This window comes from Malania oleifera, chromosome 13 (assembly GCF_029873635.1).
Source record: "Malania oleifera isolate guangnan ecotype guangnan chromosome 13, ASM2987363v1, whole genome shotgun sequence".
Lineage (NCBI taxonomy): Eukaryota > Viridiplantae > Streptophyta > Magnoliopsida > Santalales > Ximeniaceae > Malania > Malania oleifera.
Window position 1 is genome coordinate 69,102,707 of NC_080429.1, and position 9,776 is coordinate 69,112,482.

The window sequence follows — 9,776 nt, forward strand, 5'->3', positions numbered from 1 at the left end:
AATGCTTCCTGTAATTAAAAATGATCTCAATATTTTTATTTTAGAGTATTAGTAACAAATTAATATATTCGTCACTATTGTCCCAGTATTAGTGACGGATTTTAAAACCGTCACTAATGTTTCACGTATTCTAAAATAATTTTAATTTTTTTATTTGAGTATCAGTAACGAATTTCGAAATTCGTCACTATTTCCCTTATATTAATGACGAATTTGATGACTGTCACTAATACTTCATGTATTTAAAAAAAAAAAATATTTTGCAGAGCATTAGTAACGAATCTTAAAACTGCCACTAATAATAGAGTATTAGTGACAGATTAGAACCGTCACTAAAACACTAATACTGTCACTATAAATTCTATATTAGATCGGTTCAAAATCGTCACTAATAGTAGAATATTAGTGACGAATTTCAAAATCGTCACTAATAGTAGAATATTAGTGACCAATTTCAAAATCGTCACTAATAGTAGAGTATTAGTGACGAATTTCAAAACCGTCACTAATAATACACTTAGTGATGATTTTGTTAGTGACGATTTTGAAATTTGTCACTAATATTTGGATTTTAGTGACGCTTATAAAAATTGTCACTAATACTTGGACTTTAATGATGCTTTTAAAATTCATCACTAATACTCTACTATTAGTGATAGTTTTTAAACTTTCACAAATACTTAAAAATTCATCACTAATACTTAGACTTTAGTGACGCTTTTAAAATTCATGACTAATACTCTACTAGTAGTAACGATTTTGAAACCTTCACTAATACTTAAAAAATGAACAATTATTAATGACAATTTTAAAACTGTCATTAATAATTTATAATTTTTTAATCATTAATTCTTGTAAAAATCTATAATTACATTTTCGCATATATAACATTAAACAATAATTACTAAAAAATTCATAAATTATTCAAAATTATAATTCAAATTCAAATACAAATACATTATACAAATTTAATTAAAATACAGAAATTCCATTAGTTCAAATAACAAAAAAATACAAAAAAGATTAAAAATTCAAATTAAAATATAGAAATTACATTTGTTCAGATAACAAAAAAAAATACAAAATAATAATCAAAAGCTACATGCGACTGTAGTGCATGACATTGTGTCAACGTTGGAACAGCCGCAAACCTTACAAATTAAGCAATTCCACTGCTTCCCAATTATGTAACATTTGATTTTATTCCTCTTATAGATCAACAAAATGGTGGATTCTTGATATGGGTTCTTGACATGGAAAAGGCTATGTATATAGATATAAAGTTGATAAATATTTTTTAAATAAGAATATGCAAATATGGCAATATTTTTCTAAAAAGGAAATTATTGCATGGAAGATTAACCACAACTTCAAATTAAGAGATTACTGCAGTTAACTTCAAATGAACTAAAAGTGCATTCTCTTCCATCACCAAGCATGCCCATTTAACCATCCCCAACTTCACCAACAATTAATATGAATCTTATATAAGCCTCTTGGTAGCTTAACCCTAACAGTAATCAATGATCACTATTAAAACTAAACTAATCTTGACCATAAAAAATAGACTACATAAAATAGAACTCCAGAAATAACTGAAAATATGGACCCAAAATTCCCTTAACACAGGACCCATAGTGAAATGAAAATCACCCAAAAATGCTCTCATGAACAGTAATGCTGCAGTACTGTAAACAGTTATCCACTTAAAAAAAAAAAAACAATTTAACTCCTAGATCAAACCTCCTTTCCATCATTCCACCAAGTCAGTGACTGGTTAATAATTTTGCATTCAACTTTTAAGTGTTGATTTCCATCAATGGGCAATCAAAATACATGCGGCTTTCATTTTTTTTTTTTTTTTTTGCCAACTTTTTAGGAGTACCAGCACCAACAACTGCACTTCAGATAATGATTTATGTGATCAGAAATAAATTGATTGCCTCTAATATGCTAAAGTTCTGGGGGGTTTGAAATTAGACTATTTCAAGACCAACTGCAGAAAGCAAATAATCTCCGAATAATTTTTTGCAGAAAAAGGTAATCTTATCTCAGTCCACAACAGAGAACAAAGATAAACATGGAGTTGGTGTGTACACAAATTTACGACCGGACCCTGTAGAAATTTGAAACTGTTACAATTAAATTAAACAAGAATTTAAAATTTTTTATTTGCACATATGTTTGGGATTTGGCTTGATCATATTGGATCTTGTCAAATAGAATAAAATGTGTTCGCTCTAGGAATTCACCTGTAAGAATGGTGGTCTAACTTCATCCAGCCAGCTCGCTTATCGGTGGAAGGTCCACGACATTGGAAGCGGTCAATGCAGTGACAGTCCTTTAGGAATCTGCCGTTACATACCCAAAGAAAACGGTGAGATGACTTGGCCATGCACCCTCTGATCAGAAATCAATTACAGAGAAGTGCCATCTGCTGAAATTGGGTTACCTGAGGTAGTAAATCAATTGTTCGCCGTAAGAGACAAGCTAGATCTCCCTCGTCCATTGCACAGTCCATCATAATTTCCCTCCAGGTTAGACCAGAGGCCCAGGCTTCAACCATACCAGAAAATTGGCTATCCAAACCACAAAGTATCTGTATGCAAAGAATGCTACATCTTATTTATCAACTCCAATGTGGACTATATGATGTAAGAAGACAATGCACTATTTCTCTAATAAGCTTACCTTTACCCCATGTTTTTCTTGAATTTCAAATAGCGAGCTTCTTTGTTCATCCAAAAAACTGATGACATCCAATACAGTGGTAGATGGTTCATAAATATAGCTGCAAGAAGGAAACTAAAGTCTCAGGCCATTTTAACTACTTTCCACATTCACGTGAGAGATTTTAAGCTGATCACTGAAGCCATATCCATCTGTATTTGCTTACTTAATTTTTCTGTCTTTTTAAAGTGCAGCTAGCAGTGCATGGTATGTTTTTAAGAGTGTAAAAATTTCAATTATTACGATAGAGTAAGAGGATGTTTGGCCATCCCATGATAGCTAAACTAGTCTAGTGTCAGTTACAATTAGTTTAAATCGCCACAGACAATGTCGGGTACTAGAGATGGACAAAAATTCTTTTTTGTGGCTACACAGTAAATATGAGATTGCCTATTGAAACATCAAAATATCCCCACAACAAATAGATTTAGCAAAATATCCATTAAAAAACTAGACTCATTTAAAAATCAGGTATATTCAATACCCGTGAAAACCAAATACCAAACAATTTGATAATGTAACATCCCATATAGTCAAAGAAAAGTGGTCAAAAGTGAGAAGCTATAAAAAACAAACTCAAAAGAATACTTCATTTAAAAATAAATAAATATGATCCTTCAAATTCGAGCATGCATTTCACATCAGGAGTCCCTTGTTACAACCAAAATGATGTCTTCTCAGCTCACTCACCAGAAAAGGACAGGTCCACACATCAGGAAAATTTGAACCATACCTGTTATTCTTCCAAGGCCGAGCTTTAATCCCTTCAGAAACTAGACTTCCATAGACAGCAGCAAGCTGTGCAAGCTTTAGATCTAGTAAGATTTTATTCTGAAGAACCATTGCAAGCCAAAGTTCATTTTCTCCTCGAATTGCAGCAGCAGTTTCACCAAGAGGAAATATTACGTGCAAATTGCTATACAATGCCCTAGTTTCATGTAAACATTGCTGATCTAAAAGAACAAAGAACCAGTGATGTCAAAGTATGTAGGAAGAGAAAAAAATGCATCGACTCAACTCCTTTGTTGAATAAAAAGAACATGAACACGAGTACTAAAAAAGGAGGTATTGTGCTTATATAAAATCGAGACAAGAATATATTCGTCCAATTGATCTAAACGAGGCATACAAAACGCATCAACTATGTTTTTTTCTTTCATTAATTAGTCAAAGTATATACGTGAATGTAATATATCGCTCTATATCATTATGTTTTCTATTGTATAAATGTAGCTGACTGGATTAATATGTCAATTGCACTTCCAATCAACAAATAAACAACAGTATAAAAGAATATTTTAGAATGCTGAGAAATTAACAGCTAGGTACACTGATATTACCTGTAGAAATTCTTTCCAACCATATGGTTCAATTTGCTCCATTCGACTAATCAAACAGTTTGATCTAACCTTCAACCGTTTAATCTTTTCTTCAGTTAATTTAGTCATATCTATAATTTTTTTTATATTCTTTAAAGCCTTATGTGTGTGCAATCCTCTTCTTTAAACGTGAAACTTTGTTTCTCTGTTCCTTGTAACATTCCACAGCATGAAGGTATGCTTGTGACATTTGTAAGGTCTGTCAATAAGAAGGGTAAAAAGGGGGCCATATATTAAATACCATAATTGTGGGTCCTTAAATTGTAATCATATTAATTAAATATAAGTGCCACGCCCCATTACTATGGGCTCAAAATGATAAACGAATAGTGGTAACTGTATGTCAAAACAGCAGCAGCGGCAACAACAAAACCAACCAACTATTTAAAGGCTACTAGAATCCCTTTTTTTGCCACTGTACAACATAGATTCATTATCCCTGCTAGTCTACAAACTAAATATTTAATTAAGAAAAAAATACGAACAAAGGAACCTAAAGTTAAAGAAACCATTTTCTTCCTCAATAAAGAAGTCTTCCATATTTGTATTCATTGACATATAGAAAGCAAATTGATAGGGCCTCGTGGAAAGATGGGTGGGGGAATATGTGGAACTCAACAGGAATGGATCGACTTGCAAAAATAAATAAATATGATAATCCATTTTCTTTTAATTACTATGATGAGAGCAATTAAAAGAACAGTAAGTGAATTTCCAATAACAATGAGCTTACACTGGCTGTCAGCACTAAGCTACGATGGTTTTGGCAAATTATGAAAAATTTACTCGGAAATTTCAAGACGAGAGCTCATGGTACTTGTTCCATCTAACATGCTATAGTTTTAGCTATCAAATATAGATCTGAAAGTTATTTTAAATTAGAACTACTACAAAAACATTTTTAACATAAAGATTTTCTCACTGTGAACAACTTTACAATAAAATGAATGGCATGCAAAACCATGAGTAGCATTGTGAAAGTTTACAAATATATTGAAAAGTGATCAGCTTCATTATATTATACCAATACCCATGGGGGGTGGAGAAGAGAAAGTAAGCCAAGACAGAGAAGGAGGAGAAATACTCCAGGATGTAGTGTGCATAACTCCTGAGAGAGTAAATTTCAACTGTGAATAGAAGACTGAATAAGAAATCTAAAATGAGGCAGAAAACTAGATCTCATAATAGAATAGCACTAATTTAACTAATTTTTTCGGCTCTAAATTTTTTAATTTGTATAATTAAATCTGCAAAAATGATTCATGAAGCAGGCATACATATTTTCTCAAATTATAGAACAAGATATAAAACAAAACGATGTCAAATCCTTATAAGGGAAGCAATAGTTGAAGGATCTTGACTTCACTCAAAACTGTTGTGCGAAAAAGCAAAACCCATCACATAATTCAGAGCATGAGATCAGAAAATCTTAAAGGAAAAACCTGATCTTGAGCCCATAAGCCGAAATCCTTGGACCAAAAATGAATCTCCCATTAAGTCTATCAACTTCCATTGAGTAATAACACAGATACAAACAAGATAACCAATTCTCAGAATCTCACAAAACAACAAGGCAGAAATATCTTTAATTTCATTTGCATTCCAAGCAAAACAAGCTTTAAAAAGCTTTTTTATTTTAAAAAATGGACATACCCCACCAGATCTCAGAGAAGTGAACCGAAAGAAAAACCCAACAAAATGCAAGCAGAAGGTATCATTTCCTTCGAAATCTTGAGCTCAACTTCTGAGGCATCCAAAATGGAGAAACAATACAATAACCCCCTCTCAGAAAGAGTCAGCCTTGGAGAAAAACCCACTAAGGATTTTCAAAGAATCAAAAAAGTACAGGGGAAAAGAAGAGACAATCAGAACCGGACCAATAGCAGCAAGGCATAATAGACACAAAAAGTGAATTCCAGAGAGAGACATCAAGCATGCTAGAGAGAGAGAGAGAGCATGCTTGCCTGATAGTGAGGGTAGAGAGAAAGAGAGAGAGTCTCACTATGCTGTGGGCTCTCCCAGTTTATGAAGAAGAGGGGAGGGAGAGACACGGAGCTGCCAAGCTTCTGCTCATGTCTTAAAAAAAATGGCTCGCCTTGTTCAACCGCAACGCCTCCAATTTCAACTAAATTCCCAGCATCTAGCACTTGCGGTCACCTCAGATTCGAGCTATTATGAAAAAACAAAAAATACCAACATCAAAAAAATCACAATTCCTACGAACTGCACCACCAAAAATCCGTCGCAGATCGTTGACACCGGGGCTCCACACGCAACTCAGAAGCTGCAAAAAGCGAAACCAAGCAAAAACACGAGATGATATTTGATTTGAAATTCGTCTTACCGATCCAACTACAAGAGGGGCGGTTGGGGCAAGGAGCTGTGGAGGCTGCGAACGGCGACAGCAAGGGGCTGTGAAGGCCTGCGAACGGCGAGGGGCTGGGGCTGCGACGGAGGATGATCGGGAGGGAAGGAGGGAAAGGAGGGAATTAGGGAAATGAGGGAGATTGGGGGGGAAACCGGGTAATTTTGTCATCCCACCAATTATATAACTGTTGCGGACACCGAGAGAATTTAAGAAATTATTTAATTAAATTTTAACCCGACTTAGCATAGTAAAAAATTGGGTATCCTAAAGGTTTGGTCAATCCAAGGCTTCACTGGTTGGTCGACTTCCCTCAAAAATTTGAATTTAATTTTTGATTTAGTTGGCCGTGGAAGGTGTCCAGTCGGCTGGCCAAGGTGAATTTTTGAACATTCATAGGTTTGGTCAGTTGAGCTTAATTAAGTTCGGTACCGAGAGGACAGGGCCGGTTGGCTGGCCCATTTTAAAATATCGAAGCTAGTCGGCCGAGCTTTAAGGAATAGGCTAAGGTTGAGGTTGTGAAGCCAAGATACATGCTTGTTTAAAAGAACAGTCGCCCGGACAATTTTTAAAACAGTCAAATAATAAAATCGGTCGGGCGAGGCGTTTTGAGCACACATAGGTCAATCGACTGGGGCTCTTTAGAAATGAAAATTTTTGCGTTAAACTTTTTCAACCCTATATGAATAAGTTATGACATTTTAATTCAAAGGGTTTTGGATCCTATGATCAATTTATGGTCTTTGAGCATTCAATCCTATCATTCACGCAATGCGTTATTACAGACCATATAATAATTATTAACCCAAAAATTTAATACAATTACAATTGAAAAATTTTGTCTTCATTCCTTTTGCACTTTGAATTGCCATGCCATACTCCAGGTGCTATTGAATTTCAGCTCCTCATGACTTCTATTTTATTCTTACCATCCATGCATGCAAAGTAATAATCCTACTCACATATTGAATGCACAGGTAAGATATTTTGCCTTTGTTATAATCAAAACATGATAGGAGTCAAAAAGTCAGCACTACATATACATGCTTGTAGCTTGGGATTGAAACCCAATAATTTTCATTGGTGAGGTATTAGAAATTACACATAGGCTTTGTGGAGATAAGACACATTACTGTACTTTATTATTATTAGGTTTTTCAATTTTATGTATTGATTTATTAAAATTTTTAAAAAAAACCTATTTCATAACATTCTCGCACTATATTGATGTGAGCATTTCTTAATCAATTATATGTTTTTTTATACATTATTTGACTTAAATCTCATCCATCTACAAATTCTTCATTTACATGAAAGTTGACTTTAATTTCTTGCGTTTCTATTTCCCGATTTCAATTAATTGATTATTGTAAAACATTAAAAATAAAGTTATAGCATGCTTGATAATGGTACTTTGAGAGTTTTTTTTTTTTTTTAAAAAGGTACTTTGATGACTTAATTGGATCGCTTAAAATTTTCTTTCAAGTGGACAAATCTCATTCCTAAACAAATGGCTTACACAAATTGCTTATAAGAATTAGATGTCTTTATATTTCTTAATTGATATAGTTTATTAGAAACCAAGGATCATGTCCGGCACACACGATTGATAGTTATGACTCAACCTTAATAACATCATATTAATAGGTTATCACCAAAAAACATTATTGTAAGAGATTTTCATGAGCAATGTAATAAAAATTATACCATGGGCGTAAAGAAATTCAATCAACCTTAAAAATCCAAATCACTTATGAAAAAATGAAAATCTTTTGATAATTTTTTGTGATAAATAGCATGATTTGATAGGAACAATCTAAATATCAATATTGATTTTCTTTTTTTTTCTTTTTTTTAAAAGAGATAAATTTTTTTTAAGGGACTCACCTTAACAAAGCTAGGCTCTGTGTAGTGGAGGGCAGCCTAGCTAAATGTTCCAAATAATAATTACTGATAGTAATATATAAATTAAAGAAACAATTAAAGGTAGATATATGCAAAGGATTCTTAAGTAGTTAATACTTACCAACTAAATAACTTGTGTAATTCCACTTGCCAACATTTTCTCATTCATAAATGTCTTAACTCTGCAAATTATTCGGTAATTGATTAATTTGTAGGCCAATTCATCGGGTACAAGTTAAGCATTAACTCACTATTTAATTGATACATACATACATACATTCATATATACATATTATGCTGAATATTTATGAAAAATAAAATGTATATTTTTGTATATTTTTTTAAAAATAAAAAAAAAATGCGCAGATCATTTTCTTTGTATATTTTGGATGACTGTAATAATTATTTTGATAAATTTATATGAAAACTAATATGTTAAAATATTTATGTAAAATAAAACAAATATATTTTTATACTTTTCAAAAAATGACATACACACATAATTTTCTATGTATATATATATAATTATTATTATTTTGGTAAAATTATTTTTTTTTAAAAAATGATATGCAAACTAATTAAAATGACCTAATTTCTTATTGCTTTATTATGAAAATTTTGATTTTGGAGATTAAATTCGACAGCACTACTGAGTCTATTTGACTTGTCCAACGGTGGATTTTTTGTGATTTTCAAAACACGCTTTGTTAGGACCAAAGTAATGACATAATTGGGATTTTCAATAGTATTTAAGAACATTACATATATATTTCTTTTGAGAGTTACCAATTTGATTTTTGTTTAGTATAATAAATACAAATAATATTATTTTCCATATTTTATTATTCTTATTATTATTATTATTTTCCTACTTTTCTTAATGCTATGCAAATATTTCTATTTTAAGAAGCTTTAATGTACGGTCTCAAATTTAAAAAAGATATTCATGTAAATATGCTTACTAAGATTATGTTCAAAGTATTTATTTTAAATGAATTAAGACCCGTATTGAAGACCCAAATCATATTATTATTTTAAAAAAATATATCATATCATTATTAATTTTATTAAATGTTTTCTGTATTAATTTTGTCCAATTAAATGTCAATGTTAGGGATTCAGATGATGGCAACGTGCTAAGCAAAGACCAGTGGGTGACAAGATGGGAGATAGATATGGAGGGAATGTTAATTAATTAATTAATTAATGCAAATTAATTAATTGAGACAGCTAATTAATTAAGGAGAGGCAAGTCTAGTACGCATGTATAAAATAGATTAATGTGAATTATAATCATAAATGTTGTCGAAATAAATTCCTTTCCCTCTCTCTCTCTCTCTCTCCATCTGTATATATATATATATATAGTTGAACCTGTCGGCTTTATCAGTATCAGC

At 32.0% G+C, this 9,776-nt stretch overlaps 1 protein-coding gene across 6 annotated transcripts; it reads right to left on the reverse strand.

The window, feature by feature from the left end:
- Positions 1–2,001: 2,001 nt before the first annotated feature.
- LOC131146623 (DExH-box ATP-dependent RNA helicase DExH15 chloroplastic-like) lies at positions 2,002–6,653 on the reverse strand. Of its 6 annotated transcripts, none has more exons than XR_009134418.1 (9): positions 6,454–6,637; positions 6,112–6,278; positions 5,763–5,925; positions 5,552–5,615; positions 3,464–3,683; positions 2,692–2,791; positions 2,453–2,599; positions 2,253–2,351; positions 2,002–2,116 (listed from the first exon to the last, which is right to left on the reverse strand). XR_009134418.1 is itself a non-coding variant. In XM_058096327.1 (8 exons), exons 4-8 carry the CDS (start codon positions 5,601–5,603, stop codon positions 2,325–2,327), a joined length of 546 nt encoding a protein of 181 aa, XP_057952310.1. In that variant the 5' UTR covers positions 5,604–5,615; positions 5,763–5,925; positions 6,112–6,278; positions 6,454–6,637; the 3' UTR covers positions 2,002–2,324. The 6 variants fall into 6 exon arrangements, 4 of the variants coding, with proteins under 4 accessions (XP_057952310.1, XP_057952311.1, XP_057952309.1 ...); XR_009134419.1 differs by having other exon boundaries at positions 6,074–6,278; XM_058096327.1 differs by having other exon boundaries at positions 2,002–2,351.
- Between the last annotated feature and the right edge of the window lie 3,123 nt (positions 6,654–9,776).